Raw genomic sequence first — 22,846 nt, forward strand, 5'->3', positions numbered from 1 at the left:
TTTTTTGTTCCAGGATGGGGAAACGCTCCATGCAGCCAAGTCCAAGAATAACTCCAATTAACGGGGCATTATCGGTCGGGCGAGGAAACAATAGTGAAATTGTTTGCAGTGCTTATTATTCTCGGGGGACTTCAGCAACAAGTTGAACGACAAGAAATAAAGAGCATGCCGTTAAAGCCGGCGAAATAATGAGCAGCTGAAACCAAATCTGCGGATCGATACCAGCGTGCAACGTGTGCGCCACTGATCAATATTCACTTCTGCTGCACAAATAGTTGGTTAAATAAAACGGCATATTTTGTGTAAACTTGAAATAAATATGAAACTTTTCAATGCAATGCATGCCTGTTTTATTTATTTTGTAATATCTGCTAAAGGGCACATGCACGTTTAATAATATCAGCTCCATTAATATTAAGAATTACAGTGTGTGTGTGTGTGTGTGTGTGTGTGTGTGTGTGTATGTGTGTGTGTGTGTGTGTGTGCAGGTGCTCAGAGGAACATTCACAATATTTACCTTTTCTAATTCCAATAGGTGAAACCGTAATACTTGTATGGCTTGTATCATCTGAAAGGGGGAGAAAATGTGATAAAAAAAAACACAAATTAATTAATATCACAAATCAATCGATATAATTTTTTTTTTTTTTACACGTGTGCAGGATTATTATTATTACATGATATGATAATCCACTCGTCATAATCACACAGTGGAGCAGCCCGCACCACAGCCAGCAGCCCGGGAGAAGAATACATATTTTTTGGAGTCATTACACACTGCATGGTCAGCTGGGTCAGTCGGAAGGGAACAATGACAGCGGCTCATGTGGTCACACAGCTTCACTCCGGAGCTGATCTGACATGTGTGCGGAAGTTTAAATCATACGTTCACTTTATTGACAGTGTGGATGCTGCGGACACTCCAGAGTGTATATCCCCCCCACCCCACCCCCTACACACACACACACTAAACAAGGCAGGGTGGAGGCTGCTATACAACCGCAGCGATAAGCGGCGGTCATTGAGAGGCAGAGAGGTCACAGAGAGAAAAAGAAAAAGAGAGAAAAGTGTGCAGCTTACCAAATTGTCCAACTCTGGATTTGATGAAAATAAAGGTTTTTCTGCTCGGACCTAAAAATGACACACACCAAATGTCAGAGTTAGTTTGAGATGTGCGTAATGTGTGCGTAATTATCCAAACTGGCACGTCATGATGATGATAATTAAACTCCAAATTTCCTAAATGACACAAACGTTAATTTTGCATAGAACACACACTGTCATTTAACCTTATTATAAGAAAGTTTTCTGCTGCAAAACATTACGAGGCGGGCAGACAACCATGTGCCATGACGCAGCCACAACATCCTAAAAAATATGTGAAAAAAAAATATTTTTTTAATATTTCAAAATTGACCTGTTTGGCAAAGACTGCAATGTCCTCGTTGAAGGAGTCTGAGGAGCACACGTCGCCGCCTGCTACGCCGGGCTCCCTCGGAGTACACGTCGCCAGTTCGCACTTCTCAAAAACCAGTGCGAGCAGTGGGAATAAAGGGTGACTGCAAGAAGGGAAACACAGCCTGAGCACAAGCGGCACACCGGCTCCACAAAGCCCACTGCAAAAAATTCAATTGTCCAAGCAACCTGCGAATCTGTATTTTCCCATAAAATATCTACCAGTTCTCCCAAAGCAAGTAAAACACGATGAGACAGTTGGATGAGATCATTTTACTATTTTCTCTATTTTTTTTTACGCACGTCTCTTTACTGTTTCCTACTTGAACGCTTCTTAAAATGAGGCAGACAACAACTTAAAAAGGTCAAAATGGATTCGAGATTTTTATTTTTAGAAGCTGTTTTGATTCATAAGAAAGGCTGAGTACACATCTGGATATATTTCAATCTCTCGGTTGGACAAAATGAAGGTTTTTTGGACTGCGTGCGACAGGAATCGACTGACATTTCTTGCAGTGCAGACTATGAACTGCAGAGAAGTCAACAAAACTCCACAAAATACAAAACGGACGCAGGAAACAGTGGCTGCTGTGGACTTTTGAGAAATTATACAGTTTGCGAAAATATCCGAAGTGAAATAATAATTTTTCCAGAGGCGTAGTGAGGCACCGAGGAGTTTAATTATTCCTCCTTAATAGGCCTGTGGTTCGAACAGTGACGCAGAGGGAATTAAAAATGTGTAAAACTCTAACTTCTAACAACATGACACAAACAGTCAGTGGAAATCATTAAAACTCATTACCAGTCAAATCCATAATCTAAATTAGAAAAACACTATTTTTAAGAAATTGTTAACTTCACAAAACTGGTGTAAGTTTGTTTAATTTACGTCATTTAAATGTGTGTCAGTCTGCGAATGAAGGTGAACTCTGCTCCACATGTGCGTAGAAGAGATGAAGTGGATTTGCTCTGCTACATCCCAGATTATAATGATACACTGTGGATTATAACACTTTCTGCGCTGAAGTGGTGTCGAGCAATATCTGAAAACTAAACACGCTTTCTGTGTTTTTATTTGAGAATAATCTCGCAGCAGAGGAATTAAAAAAGACGCCCGGTGCGTAATAATAACGCGCTGGGTGTGTGTTTGTGTGTGTTACTGCAAATAGCGTTTTACAAAACTGACAAGTTACTGCACGTATCAGCGAGAACGATTAAAAGAGTCAAGAGTATTTAAGGTTGGACAAATAACTGAGCTCGGTAATATTAAAGCAAAGTTTCTAACGTGGATTTGTTGTGATGTTGAAAATGTTTTTTGTATTATTGTTATACTTCCACGCAGCCTGTGACTCTCTGGCTTGGTCTGAGCACAAAGAGCTTCCACATTATTTTATAGCTTGTATTTCAAGCTCCAGGCTTATACTCTTACTCGGTGCAGCCTTGACGATGCCTTGTGCAATGCGTATAAAATTACACATCAACACAACACCCCTGACCGACAATAGAGCTCCGAAATTGTGGTCACTCCTGCACAAAGCAGTTTAAATGTACTGGTGGTGGGAGAGAAACTCCAACAAAACTAAGTTACAGAAACGCTTGAAAGAAAAGTTATAGAATAAAATAATAACAATAACAACAATGTGCACGCGTATTCATGGTCTGGTCGTGCAAACCTTACCCATAAATTTGATCCTTATCCCTCTTTAAAACGTCGTTGACAGCAGAGCCCATGCTGGTGGGCATAACGTTGGGATGGGGAGCGTGGGCTCCGTAGTGCTGGCTGGCGTGCAGCGGCGGTCCGTGGTTCAGGTGGTGGACCTGGGGCAGCGGCCGGGGTCCATGCGGGTCCCCGTACATGGACGCCGAGACCCCGTCCATCCCCCCGTAGTGGGCCAGCTCATCGTACTGGGGAGCAAATCAGAGCAGAAGTCAGCGGGCTGCCCGGTTACTTTCTACACAAATGTGAAAAGTACAAGGAAGGGAGAGAAAGAAACTAAACAAGCATGCCGTCTCGTTCTTTTTTTGAATACACGCAAAGGAGGAAAAAACTAATGCGCTGGAGCTGAGGAAACGCGCTGCAGCCAGGGAGGAAAAAAGCGTCAGATATTGTAAAAATGTGAAACGGTTTGTCATTTACCAAAAACATTATGAGTTTAGATGCTTCCCGAAAGAGAGTTTGCCGAGTGGAGAGAGCGAACTAGTTCGGAGTCTCCTGTGAAACTGCTCCACGACTCTCCGTGCAGGCGGACGGAAAAAAGGCGCAGGCTGTCACTCTGCTTGAGGAGCTGCTGCAAAAATGTCAAATATCTGCTGCTTTGATATGAATACTTAGTAAATTCGCCACCAGCCCGACAAGAGGTTCTATCGACACGGTGGCTTCCCTACAGTGAGCAGGTAAGAGTAGCAGATTTTAAAAACCTACCCTTTGCGCCATCAGGCTGCGCTCCAATAAACTCCTGAATCTGTCGTATATTTAATATCCCAGTCCCGGTTAGAAAGTGATTTAGTGGCAGGATTCCTCTTTTCGACCAACTTTGCGAATGCTCCTATTCGCCAGTGTGGTTCAGTGGAGAGCGTAGCATCGAGGAGTTTTGCAATTTTTCTCGTTTTCCCTCTTTCCTCGGGGAAAAAAGGCAAAAATGCGCCAAAGTGAAGGTTACAATCGGCCCATCAACAACCTGCATGTAACTAAACTGTCGTGTCTCATGGCTTTTTGCCACTCCAGCTGTCAATCAAAGCCAGAGGTTGTCAAGGTAATGAATGAATGACGGTTGGTGATGATGTTCAAGAGAAGGACGAATCTTTTTAGTCCGTTTTCATCCCGCAAGTCCGCGTCTCCTTTAATGCTTCCAGATCGCTATCTTGTTTTATTATCACTGTGGAGAAGAAAAAAAAAAGAAGAAGAGGAGGCAAAAAGGCAGGAGAAATTAAGAGACTGCGACTCAGATCTCTCCTTTTCTCTTCCCCCCGTAGGTATTTCGTCTATCTGGCGAGACTGGGATGAGTGAGTGTCAGCGAGTGTTGGCAGGTTGGCTGCTAGCTTGCTTATAGAAACAGAGTCAGTTCGCAGCGCTGAGCGGTGGGCGAATGAAATGACGGATCCCGGAAGTGGTGGTGGCCATAGCCAGTCCTACAGCAGCTCCAGAAAAGAGAGAGGAGAGACCAACTCGTGTGATATGCAGAGTGTGTGCGAGGCGCAGGGACGGATTCAACTCCTCACTGGGGGTAAAAAAGCAGATCCAAACTCCCACCCAATTCCCTTTCGCCGAGAAGAAAACCTATAGAAGAAACAGCAGAGAAGGGCAGAATGAGGGAGGTGTTTTTTTTTTTTTTTTTTCCTGTTAACGTTGCGGAGACTGCTCCGAGTTACACTGACACAACATTGAGGGAAATAAACTGCATGAAGTGGGATTTACAGCTAAAAAGTTCATTTTTACGCAGATTTACGCACGGGCGCAGCCAAACTTTTACGCACGGCACAATGATCTCACCGGAGGAAGATTTAGAAAGTATGAATGGATATTTTTCATCCTTATAGTGAAACAAAAGATTATAAAAGGCACCTGCGGTTGAATCCACCACGACATCTTATGAACGATGCGTACTTGTTATCAGTTGTGTGGTTTATACGTCGGTGATGTGCCCACATCCTCCTAATGTTCCAGCTAATTATTGCTCTGGTCTTATTTAGCAAATTAAACACCACGTAGCACCCCTCTAATCCCCGAATGAACTTTTCCAAGAGGGAGAGGAAGTTAAAAAAAAAAAAAAAAAAAGTGGAGAAAGTAATTTTGTATAGGTTTCTGTCGTCCAATCCCTTCTCCTGATAGGAATCCGTGCCTTTACCTCAGAGTAGTCAATTATCAAAGCTCCCCGAGATCATCAATCATGAGAGGAGATTGAAGTTTAGAGGAGGAGCAAACGCTGCGGCCATCGATTGCACTGAAGCTCCTTTTGGAGTCTGAGCACTTACACGCACCAAACAGAAGCAGGCCATCTATCCCCTTTAATATTTAGCTCCATCAGTGCTAATATGGCATCATGGCTGTATTGATAGCTTCTCACATAAAGGCTCCATTTATGGCTCCGTGACATTTTTTTGATGGTGGTAAATTAATTATTCACAGGTTAGGATTAAAAGTAGACACACGCTCGGGGAGATGGGCTGTGGCTACTGTTGTGGAGGGGTCAATAAACTCTCCCAGCAAAACAAAAATACCCAAAGCAGCCTAGACTTGCTCGGGGAGTCGATTGCAGCAATAGCAGTTGGGTTTTTTGCTATTTGTTATTTCCTTTTTAGGAGAGAAAAGGAGTTAATAAATGAAAACCGTGACAACTGTTATGTTTGTTGGCATAAAGGGGGGGTGGGAAGTGTAGCACTGCAGGGTTTGACAAACGGCTGTGTGGACATTTCAACGTGCTAGACCCCGGGAAGGATCTGCAGAGCGGTGCGCAGAGAGCCAAGGCTTCCACCGGCTCCAGGTCGCTCCTGCTCTCTGTAAACACAGCTCTGACTCCGAAGATTTTTTTTTTCCTCTTCTACATAAAAGCTAAATATCGTTCACACTGATTCGCGCACTAACAGTTTTTTTTTCATCCTCCTTCTCTGGACAATCCGTGGTAAGTAGCATCAACCTTATAATGTCTTTTTTCTTATTATTATTCTCATATTCTTCCCAGTGGAGGAAAAGTTTTGGGGCTGGAGCGTTTAAATGCAGAAGAGAATGAACAGACTTTCATAGATGCATGTTTAATCTCCCGTTACAAGTGCGATATCCTCAACCCCCCCCCCCCTCTCAAAAAAATAAAATTACCAGGCGCTCGAGTGGATTTTTAAATAAATTCTTCGCGTTTTTTTGCGCATTTGTCGTGGAAATATGTGGTTTGCCCCCGAGGAGCCTGGTGCAAACACCCCGAAGAGCGTGTGAAAATAGCGGAGGCTAATTACGCGTGTCCAATGCACGGCTCCACAGAAACACAACCTTCCCTATATGCAACTTCCAGCCACGACTCCCAACGACGTGACATGTGAAAGACCCCCTTCTTTCCCCCCCCTTCTTCGGCGAACTATTTATTTGAGTAATTAATGGAAGCTATAAAACACAGGACATCGTAATTAACAACATTTAAGGCTGTGAAATGGGTTCATTTCGCTTATAAACAGCTTCTGATGCGACATTACACAAGTCGGTGTTTAATTTTCTAATTTCATTTTAATCATCATTCACTCAGTAGTTAATTAAAATTAATTCCCCCCCTCATAAACAAGACCTGTGCCAACTTAAACTCCCCTGCTTATAACCTGAGCGCGTTTACAAGCCAGATGATTCCATGGAGGACACCTTCCATTGACTGTTACACTCTTTCAGAAAAAAAAGATAGTTTTATATTTCCTACAAGTGGCTTTTTCACGTCGCGGCCCTTCTTTCAGGTGAGCACACCACCTTTATGGAAAAAAGAAAGAAAGAAAGGAATCAGTGGATGGCATTAACAGGCGGTAACATTTCATCTGCTGGTGTCAAATTGAGGTCAGTGTAGGGTTAAAGCTCTCGGTGTCCGTGTGGGGACGTGGCCAGCTGCGTTCGGATTCATTTGGGGGGCAAAGGCTCCATTTCAAGGAAAACACGAGTGGGACAATCACCCGGGCTAAAGATCCACAGCGTGTCACATCCGAAAAGGTGAACCGGGCTGCAGCGACCCAACTTCCCCACTCCTGTGTTTACTCTTTGCAGGACTTAAAAATCCCTTCTCTCCCCCCTCTGTTGCCCCGCAGGGCTAACACACACACACACACACAGACACAACCACACACACACTCCAAGCCTGTTGCTAAATATGGAGAGAAACGCATTGTTGTTGATTTAATTCCCTCAAAAAGAAGGAGAGAGAGAGAGAGAAAAAAGAAAAGATCACTGATCTGAAAACGAGCTTCAAATCCTCTTAGTGACCTTAAACACTCCTGGAAGAAACAATCGCTGCTCAACCGCAGGAACAAATAAAATCGCCCTAATCTTGTTTGTAACTTTGTTCTTCTGCTGTGGCCCTCTTCAGTGTTTGAGATTATGTAAATTGGCACAGCTAATGTATAGAGGCGCAGAGATAAGACTGGGATCATAGACTGGCTGCTGGTGGTGGTGGTGAGGAGGAGGAGGAGGAGGAGGAGGAAGAGGAGGTTTAGAAAGGGAAAACATTGCAGCTTTGTCCATTTGTATCCAAAATTCAAAAAATGCAACAAATGTAGCTGCTGCTGCAAAAATCAAATGTGAGGATTTCGTTTTTTTTTTTTGACGCACAGTAAATAAAAGGAGGCCAACGCAGTTAACTGCAAAGGAGGCAACTAATTATCTCCCATTAATCATCCCGCGTTTAATTGTCCTCACATGACATGATATTATTTGTGATTTGTTTCTAATAATCTGGAGCCTGTGTGTGTGTGTGTGTGTGTGTTTGTTTCTCAGCTCGGTCCCCTCTGCCGCTGAACTCCCCCTGACCCCCGGGGAGTGAAATGTGACTATAGGGTTTGAGAAAGTGGAGTGAGCAACTCAAATACTTGTAAAAGTTTCGCGACTAACTGTAAATTCTTCAGCTCCAAAGCCTCATTTTCCCCTCCACCGATTCTCAGAGTCTGGTGTCAGAGGGTTAGTAAAGGGAGGAGGGGGGGGCGAGTGACAGAGGGAGGGAGAGAGAGGGAGAGAGGCCAACACAATAACTGAGGCTTTCTCTCTCTCTCTCTCTCTCTTCCTTCATAGGCTCAGAGTGGGGAATATGCGGCCCTCGAGCGACACCTGGCGGCGGCAACCGGTGCCGAGCTGTCCGAGGCTTTACAGGAGGCCCACAAAATAACACTAAAACCTATTTACACGGAAAATACGGAGCAGTCATAACAAATCCGGGCGAGGAAATTAAACATTTTAAAAGGCTTGTAATGTTTGTTGATTTGCTGACAATGCTTTTGGACATAAATTCGATTTAACCCTGTCCGCCCATGTCACGTAGACCAGAAAAATATGTCCTTTAATAGTCGAAATTCACCTTTAATTTACGCGAACGAGTTATATTTTAAATTTACTGGATTAAAACATTTAGAAGATAATTAAGTTAGAATAAAAATGGTAATAAAAAATGTAATATCCCAATTTAATCTATATCTAAACTAAAACGTCGATATTTTACTATGATTATAATCTGGACCTGTCCTTTTTGCATCTGCTGTTTTGTGCGTCAATGTGCGTTATAATAAAAAAAATATTTACACAAAAACAAAAACATTAAGAGTTAAACAATCATAAAAACGAAACCTACATTTAAAAAAAAAATCTGAAATGGATTAATTCGTGTCTGGAAAACAACGCGTTTATTTAAAAAATATTTAACTCCACAATTTCATTCGTATTCAGATGTAAAGTTTGTTTGCTTGTCCTCCTCCAAACGAATGGTTGTTCCTGCGGTGTGAGGGTAGATCTGCTCCCCGCCTGGAGAAGCTCCTCTCGGCTTGGCTCGGCTCGGCTCGGCTCTGCTCGGCTGTGACACAGTTTGAACAGGTCACCGCCGAGATTAGAGCCCGTCGTTAACGCCTGCTCGGATACACCAAATGCTGATTTAATGAGCTTGCATTGGCTGTTTGTCCCAGAATACCTGGTGTGCATGTGTTAGTAACGCCACAGACCGTAATCCCCGTGTCCCCCCCCCCCCACCACCCCACCCCACCCCACCTCCTCTCGTCTTATTAACACGTGGCTTTTTTTTTTATAGGGGGGGGTAGCCCGAAATACCTGCATTCACAAAAAGGGCCCTGCGCATTTATATATTGTGAGTACGATTCCCTCCTTGTGTTTCAGCGCAACTTCCCCCCCCAAAAAAGCCTATAAGGCCCGTATCCAGCCACATTACCACATGTAATTGAGAGAACTTTAAGTGGAGGCCGGGAAACCGAGGAGTTAATAGCGGTGACCCTCTCGCTGTGCCTCTGTCGCTCATCATTTATCAGGCTTAAGGGGCTTAAACAGGCAGCGCAGACCCACCTTTTATTACATATCAAACCCTCTCTCTCTCGCAGCCTTATCTACATTATAGGAAATACATGCGTCGTCGCCTGTTATGCGGATTTGGAAATAGAAACATGTCCAATAAAGTCGAACCCTCCTCCGCTGATGAGAGGGAAATATGGCTTTAGGCGGTGCACAGACAACCCCATTGGTTTTTTAAGCCTTTATTAAATTGTCTTAATTCCCCCTCTCCACTTTTGAAAGGAATATAAATTCCACTCGTGTGTTTGTCCAGTCGGTGCGGGAGCGGCGGAACGTGGAGTGGGTTTTTTTCATGCTCCCAATATGATTAGGCGGTGGATGGAAATTACGCACAGTTGACGCAGCGCTGCCTAGGAGAGAGATCAGACCCGGGATAATGCAAGTGACTGAGCAATTAAACAGGACTGTGAAATAAATAAATGACCGTGAATAATGATAATAACAGTAAGAGTAAGAAGAAATATCCACACTCGTAGTGAGGAAGGGGGTTCAGATGGAATTATCTCCGTGCGTAATTTGGAGCCGTTTTTACTCGGACAATTAATTAAAAGGTGAGGAAAAAAGGAGATAAAAAGTCTTCCTTGTGAAAAGTTATATTTGTCCTGTCTTGTGCCACTTCCTCTTTATTTATAGCCTGATTGAATTACACGTCCTTCAGAGGGAGAGGATATAAAACAGCTGCTGCGTCTCCACTTGTGCGCAAATTCAGCCCCAAAAAAAGCTTTTGTTTTTTATGCAAGTTTCTTTATCTACTATTTTGGGTGAGAACATCGTTTTTACTTTACTGTAGTGTTAGATTGCATTTTTCATTTTTGCTGTCACACACACACACACACACACACACACAGTGGCTCAGTGAAAAACTTCAGGGCCGTGCCTAAGTTGCCTGCTCGATTCCTCCGAGGAGGAGAGAGCCGCAGCCAGTCAGCCTGAACGCAGCTGCGTGCACGTCGAGTGACGGATTTTGATATTCTAGTCACACAACAGAGTAAACACCGCTCTCCTCTTCAATAAACATCATTGACAAGGTTCCATATCCAGCCATGTGAAATACCCAGCTTAACCCCATCACCACTATCAGCTGCTGTTCTCTTAAATGTGTGGGTAGAAGAGGAAAAATCCCAGTAAGGTTTCATTTTTGAATGTGGATTTCTTTAAGAACACTTCAGGTTCATATTGTGATAAATGTTTTCTTTCACCCTTTCTGTGGATTCTCTGTAATGTTGTACTTGAACTGAGGCTTTAAGGTGATGACATTAAATATTTGAAAACTAGATTTGTGTTCGGCTCTTAATTTGGTTTTTAAAATGTTTTTTGAAATGTGCTTGAGTAAAAGGTTTCATTGAGTTAATTCTCTCTCTCTCTCTCTCTCTCACACACACACACACAACTACACACACACATACACACATGTAACTTCACACACACACACACACACACACAGACTACAGGTTAATCAAATGACCGAACCCCAGAGAAAGAACAATAATTCATCTGAGTTATAACAATCCTGCACTTTACTGATGCTTTTCTGTTGTAACTCTCCTTCTCTGAACTCGTCCTCCACATTGACAGCACCGGACATTCCCACTAAAATAAAAATGTATAAAATAAAAGTCATTGCTGAACATTTAAAACACATGACTCAACTCATTTGAACCTCTCGCCAGAAAACAATGCGGGTAAACAAATGCAGATGGTTTGTTTGTGTTTGGGTGTTTTGTTGTTGTCCCCCCTCTCTCTCGTTTATGTGTTCCCATTTCCATCTCCTCTCCGAAACCCCTCCTCCTCCTCCTCCCTCCCTCCCTCCGCTCCCTCCAGTCTGGTTCTGCAGGAGTTCACATGATCAAGCAAGGTACCCAGGTAATTACCTGGCGTTGTCAAATAAAGTGGCCACTGATTCAAATGAGGAGTGAAGTATCAAAGAGCGGCGTTGCCTTTGCAGCCACTACTTATCCACACAGGAGACAGAGAGGAGATCTGAGAGCTCGGGGACCTGCAGCGAGGCAACATCAACACTCAGCCTTCCCTTCCAAGATAAATATCACCGATAGGAGAAACAGAGCCAAACATGCCCAGGTTCACTAGTAACAGCATATTTATTTGTACTACACATCCTACTTGTCCGTTCCTGGCTCGCGGCGTTCTTTAAAGTGGCCACAGTGCAGCTTTAACAAGGACGATTCTTGCCATTTCCCTGCGTGTGCGTTCCTGCTGAGTCTCTCCCAAAGGTCAGAGGTCGGAAACTCATGAATGTGTTTGTGCTCCGAAGCTGTCGCAGAGTCAGAGCGGTCGTGCAACGCTTTCACATCTCCTCTTGCAGCATTTATTCTGTATTTGTGGCTCAGACACAAACGGAGGAATAAAGAGCAGCCGCAGAAGTGGCCAGAGATTAAAAGTGAACAGCGCATTAATGTCTGGCAGAGCAAAAAGTCCAAAGTCCTCAACCCTGATTAACTCAGATAACTGCAGGAATATTTAATCATTTGCAAAGTTTGTGTTTTATTTTCCCTCTTGCTGCAACTTGCTCTGACTTTACTTTAAATTAAACCAGCATGCAACTCTTTTCTCCCCACTTGCACGGAAAGATTCTGCTTTCACGACACATAATCGACATAACACTGCGTAATTTCTTCTGCTGAGTAATGAAGCCGTGATTCCAGCGGGGGCTGACAACCAGACCTTTGACACCGCCCGTGGAAGGTGATCTCAATGAGCGATCTCACCGCTCTGGAACCGACACCAGAGAAAAGCTCATTCCTGCTCCCCAGCGCGTTCAAAACCCCCGACAAGCGGCGTCCTGGGACTTCAGCTCTGCACGGAGAGAGTACCTGTAATTTGACTTGCCACGTCTAAATGGAAGTTGAATAGGTTACATTGTGCAACAACAAATAAAATGCTCACATCGCTTTAGTGAGTGTTTCTCGTGGTTGGAGGCGAAATAGGGTCGGTGACGCTGCCTGAGTGTTTAATGCTATAAACACACAGACTTGCCTCCCTCTGGCATATGGAGGGCTCCCAGGGACACTTTGCATGTAAATATTCATAGCGTGATGGGATGGGCTATTAATTATTAAGCACAGTAAAGAAGTGCAATACTTCAGCGTTTAACACATGAATCCTACTTTTTATTTGCTTCACCTGAGGATGAACATTTCGAGGTGAAACAAGACATTTGTCACGGGGAGAGCGGTTGAAAGGCTGAAAGATACAGATGTGCTCAATAAGGACGACTTTCAGGAAATAAGAGAATTCTCAAATAGCACACGGGCAATGTGGAGGAATACATGAATAACATCAGAGCAAGGGGATATAAAAAAAAAAGAGGAGTTTTTTGATTTGATTTTTTTCAGGTGGAACTTTGCGGTGGAACTTTCCAGGTGAACTACATCAACTCACATTCCTGCAGCTCCTCTCCCCCCCACACACACACGGCTCGGCGGCCTGCGACTCACGACAGACTGTCACACGGTGATGGAGCTCGAGTGGGGCCACCAGCGAGCGGTGGTTAGAGGTTCATACCTGAGCCTCACACTCCAGACATATGACAACTGAGCCCATAAGTGCTGCTATGCAGAGTTAAGATAAGAGGAGGAAAAAGGCGAATAACGGAAAAAAGTGTGATTCCACACCTAATATGGACAGTGACAGTGTTGTGCTGCGGCGGTATCAGGTTTAAAGACACCGTGTGCAGCATCTGTGGGGAAGGAAATGTATTTTCGAAGCATGAAGCAATATTTGATTCCTTCCATATTTGCTGGATCTCCCCCCTCGGAAGCAGCATGCAGCGTTTCGGAGAGTCGCAGATATGACGCATAAAAAGACTTTTCAGCTGGGAGCAGGAGAAGAAAAGCAAAGTGACCTAGATATGATCAGGTCTTTAAGAGTTCACATCCTATTGTGCCACTGACAGAAATGAAATGGCGATCTACGTCATTCGCGTTGACACAAGAGTCTAAATTCCCCCCCAAAAATGGACGCTGCCTCTTTGGAGATTCTTCCGTCCCTGCGATTCAATTCTCGACTCAGTACCATCTGAGTGGAATTGAATTAACCATTTCCCCAGCTGATTTGGTCTTTTAAAACCCTCATTACGCAGAAGCATTGTATATATTATCAAATCCCTCAGAGGAACGCGAACGAGGAGTCTATGTTCATCCTATCATCACCAAGTTGTAATATTATAATCAATTAGCGCCGACGATAATTGTCCGATCTCTCACTTGCTCATTAACCCTGGAAATATAAATGGGACAAACTAATGCACCAATCTCTTTTCTTTCTGTTTTTTTTTAAAGAGGATGCACAAATTGAGCTCACGCTGTTGTTAACGTGGTCGGTTCCTTCAGCGGCAGCGTCGTCAATATGTATGAGCTCACATCAAAGAACGAGAGAGAGAGAGAAAGAGAGAGAGAGAGAGAGACGAGGCCTGCGCGAAAAAAGCGGAACACGTTTCAGATCCAGAATATGCAAATGTCCTGGTTCTTGTTGAACTCTGGTGTTTGCATAACATGGGTTGACACAGTGTTTCCGGAGCTTTCTCTGTGCCACTTGTGTACAGACGACAAAACACACTGTCCTCTGGGATATTTTATTTTAAAAAAGGGCACACTAGGAGCTCCACATAAATATACACGGAATTTCAATGCATTTAGTAACGAACTTCTTCCAAATTGCCGCAGCCCGAGAGCACCGGATATTACATCATTATATGTAGATTAGGGGGCATTGATCATTGTCACTCAGTCACATGCTTAGTGTAACTCTGTGTGTCTTGTGTGTGTGTGTTGGGAAGCAGTTTTACGATCAGGCCAAACAAAAGGGCGACACCACCCGACCGGTGCCCTCAGCCTCAAGTACGATTCAGCGACAAAAACTGAGAAACAATAAACCTCTAATCACAGCCGGTTACATTTAACTGTACGTTTAATAAACACAAATATCTTCAAACTGTCTCTTGTCGAACGATAATGTGCTAAAAAATAAATGTCACATTCACACACCATTCATTGTTTATTGCACAAAGCCAAAATCTAAAAAAAAAAAAAAAATGGCAGCCAACTTTTTTTGGGGTTTCTTCGCTCCTTTGTTCTGTGCTGTTGTCAAATCTGAAATTGAATACTATTTTTCACCTGCCTCCATCTGTGGAAGAGATATCCTGCATTCTCCTTTAATATTCACTGGTTGTTAATTATTAAAGGTATGTATTTGAATTATAAATATACTAGTTATACAGAAGTAGGCAAAGCAGGCATATAGCCCGGGGCTAAATTCCTCCATTACCCATTATTTTCCAGTCTGCCGTCTCCATATGCCTGCCTCCTATTCCTATGTCATCTCCAAAAACACTGAGGCATTCCTTTGTACTTACCCAACCCCTCCCCACTTTGGCCACCCGAAAAAAAAAAAAGTCTCCCCTCCGTACGTATGTGTGTTGCCTCCTTGAAGTAGGATGTCACACTTGTCTTAAATATAATGAATCACTATCTTCAAGGCAACCCTGGATCCCAAACACTCCCCACAGAAACCTGCCTCGTCCTCCCCCGTTTCCAGCCTTCCTACATGTCACAAATCATCCGCTGTGGAGGGCTCTCCACTAAATCATTAACATTGTCAGAAATGACTGGGCCAAGAATGGGGAGAGCCCAGAGATGCAGCAGAGTCGTGCGTATACGTGTGATGGGAATATGGGATGGTAAACAAAGAGACGCAGCCTCATACCTGCTCCCTCCTCTTCCTCGCCGTTCCCATTTGCCTTTTTTTTTTCTTTTTCGGTTTCTTCAGATTTCTCTCCTCTTCCGTGGGATGTCTGAACAACAAGGAGGAAGTGCGGCGCGAGGAAAAGTAAAGAAACTGTCAAAGAAGTTTTAACAACTCGCGTGAAATTCGGAATCGCTTTTTCTCTAAACCTTTTTTTTGCCTTTTTCCTTGGGAGTTTTTCTTAAAAGCCCTTTGTTATGAACACATATAAAAAGAACCGTGCAGTGAAATATATACGTGAGATTATGTTTCTGGGCCCTTTTGGATAACAAGTATTTATGAGTCCACTGTCGAGACGATAATCAAAAATATTCCCTCTTTGTTGCTGCAGAAAGATAATTCTCCTGTCATACAGCATTACGCTTTGTTCCACGTGTGAAGCGCCTCTTGAAATGCAAGCCCCTCGTGTGATGCTTCTTATCGCACTACTTCCATTTAATGCTATAGCCGCACTTATATCTTACGCATACACTCCTACCTTCGCTATCATCCATCAAAAGGATTACTAATTTTCCTTCAATTTCCGTTGCTCTCTTAAGAATCTAAAGGATGATTGATAATGGATGAAGGAAAAGCACAGAGGTACTGTTTTTAACCTTGCTCAAGTCATTAATCCGCTTTATACCCATGAAGGTAGTAAAGGAGACAATGAATTAGTCATTAAAGCACAGGTCAGTTTATTAGAATTCCTGATTGAACTGTAAAATGACTTCTCCCGGGCTGCAGGGGTGGACGCAGGAATCTGCAAAACCAGGGAGAAAAAAGGAGCTGAGGGAAGCAGGCGGAGGAAAATCCTGCAAGAGTGCGTTTTTCTTCTTCTTCTCTCTCTCTCTTTCTCGCTCTCTCTTGAAGAAAATGACAGAGGGGTGTATCGGCAGCTGACAAAATAACAGCTAATTAGTGCACATCGGGCATCTCGAGCAATCACGTGGCAGAGATCATTTGAAGATGATGAAAGCACAGAAGCGGTGGCAGTGCTGGTGCACGGTGCACGCCTATTCGCCTACACATATATAAACACGCCACGTAGAACCTGCAGTGACCGCTTAATACGGTTCAACCGGGTGATGCGTTTTCATCTGTCGCCACGTAACGCTGCCGACGCCAGCACTGGCTCACGTTTGTCACCGTTTATTAAGTCACGTGGTCGTTGGCTCCAACTCAAGAGGAAAAGTTCAGATGGTCTCTGATGTTTGCTGCGCCCTTAAACAGAGTAACGCTCTAATGACTGGTGGGGGGGCGAAAACATGGTGCAAAAGTTGGCACAGTTAGAATAATGGATTCAGGCGGCTACGGTGGATTGTGGCGTTCAAAGTTTGTATTCATTACATTACAAATGGTTGGATTTCAAGGCTGCTTGGGGACTGTGGACCTCTGCCAAGACTTTTCACTCATTTGACCAGTGTAATGAATGGGATGAGATCAGGTCCCACACATACACATTGCATAGATATTGATGTTCTACATATATCTGATTATTTTCATAAGATGCTTTAACCTCTGACAAATGAGGTTACAATTTTCAGTTGTTGCTTGGTTTGTCTGCAGAATTACACAAAAACGACTTAATTGATTTCCACGAAAATTGATGGAAGGATACATTAAAGAAGCCATTACATTTTTGCTCTCATCCGCTTCAGGATTTTTTTACCTATTGCCCAGGGAAGGATGCTTGGATCTCTGTGGAAAAAAGATCTGGCAAATTAGGGGGGGGGAGTGTGTGCAATTTGGTGCAGATCCAGATAAAATTCTGGCTTTGACAGATTAAAGCTGGGGCCTTGCAAAAATGTCACCCCATGTCGCCACGTTTAGCTTATGATCATATCATGAAAATAGATTCCCGGTCCTTCCATTATCCTGATCGGCTCCAAAATGTATTTGATTCTTCGCTGGGTAGATTCCCAATCCTGGGTTCAGTAGTTTGTGAATAGTTCTCCACAGCAAAGAAAACATAACCCTCTTGGCAAATGTAAAAATATGAAGATGCATTTAAATAGAGAATAGAAATAATGCTCAAAAACTTTTTTAAAAATCCATCACGATTAAAAACCATCAAAGGAGCACAACTCATTCATATTCAGAAACACACAAGTGCTACTTTTAAGAGTTGCAGCTTGTGAACACAACATCCCAATATCCACGTGTCCCAGTTGGAGTGTGACAGCTGAGAGATGCCGTTATGAGCCGGCATTCTCAGTCATGTAAACATCTTACTCCATTAAATGGTGATTTCGTGGCCTGTGTAAACGCTGTTTCCATGGCAGCAAACAGAAAACTGTTTATTTATGTAAACACGGCTGTTTGTGGATGGGATATGAAGATCAATATAAACAGCCCGTCCTAAATATGAACCTGAGCGGCGATGTGTGCTGCCTGCGGAATACGACGTGATCAACATGCATCATTAGCAGCGGCGTGCGCGGAAAAAAGTATTTATTCTAGATCCCGCCTGAGCTGTGAGGATGTTGTGAAACCGCCTGAGGGCTTCGAGGAGCTGATTGCAGCGCGTCATGGTTTCCGGGGAAAGGCCACTGCAGGAGCGGGGTGGAGTTCAGAGGAGCTGGCAGGGCAGAACATAGGAAGTTCATAGTACAGTAACAGTAACTCAAAATTTATGATTTGTCTTGCACGTCCCTTCTCACTCTCTCTCCTCTTCGTCACTTAAAGGATGCTATCTAACGCTTTTTGTTTAGTTTCTCTCTCCTCCTCCTCCTCGTCATGTTTTGTCTATGCCAAAAGAATCGAACTTACGTCACTTTAAGGAATGCTTCACGCCAGGTGCTCAGTGCATGTGGGCACGCGGCCTTGACTTGCACTGCGGCTATTTCCTGCTCGCAGCCGTGTTGGGCGGACGTCACCCTATAACTAAATGGAACTTTCATTTCCCGCTTTGTAAATGAGTCTCTCCCTCAGCTTTTGTTTCATATTTATTTATTCAGTTCATGTGACAGGAACAGCGCGCGTTAATCAACATCTCAGCTTTCACGTCACTGTAAATGTGTCAGACCCTCCTCCTCCTTCTCCCTCCTCCTCCCTCCCTCCCTCTCTCCTCTCCCTCACAGCGTTGTGGCCTCAGCGTAACTCCAATCAGCAAATCAGCACCGTAACTCTAATGAGTGAAATTGCTTATGAGGGGAATCTGTTTCCGATGGCGGGCCCGATGATTAATGCGCTCTGACAACATGTCTTTCCTCGAGGAGCTCTGCCGGGGCTACGGCAGCTGCGTGACGCCACCTCCTCAAAGATGGCCCCCTTCTTCCTCTGAGAGGCCGGCGTCCCGCAGGGAGAGGGATCAACTGGAGATGCTTCTGAGGATCTGCAGCGGATATGGTGGAGGCTCAAGGGTCTGGGACAGCCCGGCACTTAAATCTTGATTATAATGGCGAAATATGTTCCTTAATCTATGTTACTTAAAGTTACCATGAGGTGGGTCTGACATTGAGGTCGATGTATACAGCACATTCACAAGAAGCTGCTATTTGAAGAGTTCAATCATAATTCAAACTAGTTGTATCATTTACCCAAATACTTTTAAATTGGTTGAATCCATAATATCAGTGGTAGAATTGGATTTTCTTGATACCAGTGATGGCAGCTTTGCAACCATTTAGATTCCTGACGTCTCCGATTCAGGATTACAACAACAGACTTGTAATTATGGTTGAGGGGACATGTGAAACCAGCAGCATCTTCTATAAACTCTATTCTGTGGTGAGTTACATGTTCTACAGGAAGGTCATGTAGTTTTACTGGTCAACTTAAAAATTCAAACACAGTGAAAACTACAACCAAAGGCAGAGAGGAAGTTTTTGATTCATTATTGAAATATGAATTTTAGGCTTTAAGTTTTTGGGATCATTTTATAATAATGTAATAAATTCGCAGCTATTCATGGATGTAAATCAGATTTTTCAAAGATTTGGTTTCAAAAAGTTGAAAAGAATCTGATGCATTGTGAACGAATGATTGATCAAGTACGTTTTATTGCTAATACTTTATTCTTTATGTATGTTTGGTGTTTGCATCAATGCGATTAGTAACTTTTCAAGTGTTGTATTCCCTAAATATTTGTTATATCTGCTACAAGTAGATCTCAAATGAGCAATTTCTTCATTATCAAAATACATAATATCACAATGTTGATGTGAAGATATAAAATATGCTGTCACATTGGATTGCACATAGATTGTATACAGTTGCAGCAAGTTGTGTGTTTCAGTCTCACCTCAAACTGAAGGGACCCTGTTGGCTGTTCAGCTGTTTCCATTCCATCACGTGTCCACACTCCTTCGAACGCTGAGAGATTTCTCACAACTACCAGACATGTCTGATTAGCGCTACATGCAATTAGCCGTTGTTTGGAAAATCGTTTTAAACAAGTAATACGACACGTCTAACAATCACAGCCCGGTGAAGTTTAAAAAAAAATACTTTAAGTCATATATCAACTGCAAATAAAAGTGTCTCAGATCTGTAGGAATCAGTTCATGATGTTACTAGTGAGTCTTGGCTGTGTAGCATGTGATGAGTCCAGATTAATCAGAAACTATTCATCTCCATACTTCACACCTCAGGAGAACTTCTTATCCACCAGAACCATTCAGTAAATTACATTACACAGACTCTGAAACACTTATCCTTGCTTTGTGAGGCTCTAATGTAACATGCACCATTATCGAAGAATTTCTACCTAACGACCCAACTAACCCTGAATGCTCCTTTTCTCATTCCGAGCTGGCAGATGAGACGAGACCCCACTGAGCCAATGAGCTTCGACAAAACTGACTTGATTGCCAGGGCTTTAGCGCCAATGATCCTAGAATAACAAGGAGCATATTGTACCATCAGCTCAGGGCTGCAGAGCCGGGCCTGTTCCAGGTTAACAGCCGCTCAGACGCCTGGCCTCATTGACGGGAGGTAATGACATCATGATCCAGCAATACAGGTGAAAATGAGGCCATATGGACAGAGGAGGGCAGCGGGAAGGGGGGGGAAGGAAACTATAGAACGGAAACAGGCGAACATCTCGTACTTTTAAAGATGTCTTCTTCTATGTCCTCAGATAAACCAAAGCAGTGGTAGGCAACTGGGTCAAAACTCACCCCCAGGTCATTTTGATAATTTGATTATTTTTATTATAATATTTTCGTACTTGGTGCTGATCTTCATATTGGCAACAACCTTTATAGAGTCATTACCCTTATTAGCCATTAGTCTACAAATCAAAAGCATATGTTCGCTTTGTTGCTGGAATGCTTCATATCGAGCTGAATCACAGAGCTTTTATGTTGAAATGTTGAACTTGGATCTGAAGATATTAAGACATTAACAGCTATAAAGAAAATTTAGTATATTTATGAAAAACATTTACTATTAAATCTTTATTGTAGATAACTCAGGTAGGATGAACGCAAAGTTTTCTTCATAGCAATGCCACAGACCAAGCAAACAACTAATTCCCAAGAGGCCGACCAAGTAATCCTGAATTATAGTAAATGATTAAAGATTATCTACCTAATGAATCTATTTAAAGAATGTACAGTTAAACAATAACAATATGGATTACATAATACTAACAGAACAGAACATTGAGTAGGACTGTTCCATACAAGTTGATGAAGTCAAATTTTGCAAACGTGTCAAACAGTACATGGAAGTGCAGGAGTTATAACGGCAGCTTGAAAACTTTACAAACTGAGTTCTGTCTTAAAACATCCAAACCACAAAACTAAATGTGATGAACTTAGAGACGGCCGCCGAAAACCCAGAAGCTCAGATGCCTCAGCTCCAAAGTTCGACTGACAGAACAGCCAGCCGCCCGACGACGACAGACGAGCGGAAGGACTTCATTACTGAGCTATGACCAGGACACCAACCTTTACTTTCTCTCTCTGTGATATATCTGACTCTGATATTTAGATGGTGAGTGACTCACAACCACGGACGGGCTCTGGCTTCGTGTCTATGAGGCAAATGTGCAGTATCATCTTGCAGGCGAGTCATTATCACAGTGAGACCACTGACACTGCCATGCATCCCTGTCAATATTTTGAGTGGAGCCGCAGTTCTTTGCACAACTCCATATGAAGTGGTTTGACACTCCTACTAATTGTGTGTGACTTTTATCAAGCATGAAAAATCCATTTCTGGTAATTTACGCTCCGAAGACACCTCGTCAGCCGGCTCCTGCCAGATGCCACAGTGGTGGGGAAAAAAAAGAGTGGAGGGGAAAAATTATTACTAAGATATGATTGACACCAAAACAAAGAACAGTCATAGTGCATTGTGCATTTGTTTTTTAATTTTCCGCAGTTTTTAATCACAACACATGACATCTGTCACGAGGAGGCTTCTGATGGGAGTGAGATGAAAAAGAAAAGCACACGTGGCTCTATTTGTGGTGCACACACAACTAGTGTTTATACAGCGCTTCATGCATTGGTGCATACACAACTGCAAGCACATGTACGTCAACATGTTGTGTCTGCTGTAGGAACACATGCACATACACCTGGACGGATGCAGATAGTACAAAAGAAAGGTGGCATTATCGCTGCTTTACATATCTGCCTGTCTGCTACCACCACTCATAAGCTTAGTCCCTGTCGCTAAGCGCCCTGGGAGTTCATATAATGTTCCTGTGCTGGCAGAAGACAGGTTGATAGCTGTCAGGGACAGGAGCAGAATAAATGACAGGGTTTCATTGGGGCGCCTCTAAGGCGCATTAGGGACCTCCGGATCCCAATCCCCAAACACGGGATGAAGAATCATTTTGTCACAAAGGGACAGGGTCGCCCATCACTGTCTAATGCAGGCCTTGATTAATCACAGGGATGGATCAACATGATGTCCTCTGCAGGGTGACGCTTAATTGCCTCCTGCGATCCAACTCATCCCCCGGCCTTAATGACTCTGGGTTTTTTGGACTCATGGTTAGCCGGGCGGTCTGCAGCTCCGCAGGCCAGGACCCCCGTTAAACATCCTCACCCTCTGCAGACACCTTCACCTCCCCCTCACCACGGATATGGGGATGGATGGTGCCGGCTTCATTGCCCATAGCCCAGTGTTTATATTCACAGCAGAATGTCTGCAAGTGGTAATGTATGTAGATTTTATTTCTGATGAGTGATTATTTGACTGCTCATTTTGCCCGAGATTTATGGCACCTTCTCTATCTCCTGACTGCAGTGCCACTGTTATCTTTAATAAAAGAGATGAGGACATTAATCAGGTTTTGTTGGCGGCCCTTACTAAGACATTAAATGTATTGTATGGGGTAAGTAAACACGCTTCACATCCTTCTCCCTCTCTCACAGGCGAGAGAGAGAGAGGGAGAGAGAGAGAGAGGGAGAAGGAGCAGGAGCAGGAAGGAAGGAAAGAAAAAAACCCTCATTATATTTATCATAATTTCACATCTGCTGTTTTTGAAGCAATGTACCATGAGCCCATAAAGTGTATTACAACTGTGCATAAATTCAACTGATTTGTGGCTGGAGTAGCTAATTCCTTGAGTACATTTTAGAAAAACAAGCACTGAGCCCTGAAATTGCAATTCCATAAAGGCTTTAAATTACTGAGTATAGAATCAAGAACTTGCCTGATGT

The 22,846-nt window shown here is 43.3% G+C and overlaps 1 protein-coding gene across 1 annotated transcript in view; it reads right to left on the reverse strand.

Moving 5' to 3' along the window:
* The window catches only part of meis2a (Meis homeobox 2a), an 86,476-nt gene extending 81,998 nt beyond the window's left edge, over positions 1 to 4,478 (reverse strand). Inside the window, exons 1-5 of the mRNA XM_061082630.1 lie at positions 3,878 to 4,478; positions 3,134 to 3,360; positions 1,418 to 1,559; positions 1,081 to 1,131; positions 518 to 568 (exon numbers count right to left, since the gene is read on the reverse strand). Coding sequence (XP_060938613.1) covers positions 518 to 568; positions 1,081 to 1,131; positions 1,418 to 1,559; positions 3,134 to 3,360; positions 3,878 to 3,889 — 483 coding nt within the window. The 5' untranslated portion in view covers positions 3,890 to 4,478. The remainder of the gene's footprint in view (positions 1 to 517; positions 569 to 1,080; positions 1,132 to 1,417; positions 1,560 to 3,133; positions 3,361 to 3,877) is intronic.
* Positions 4,479 to 22,846: the final 18,368 nt, after the last annotated feature.

The sequence above is a fragment of the Limanda limanda genome, chromosome 12, assembly GCF_963576545.1.
Source record: "Limanda limanda chromosome 12, fLimLim1.1, whole genome shotgun sequence".
Lineage (NCBI taxonomy): Eukaryota > Metazoa > Chordata > Actinopteri > Pleuronectiformes > Pleuronectidae > Limanda > Limanda limanda.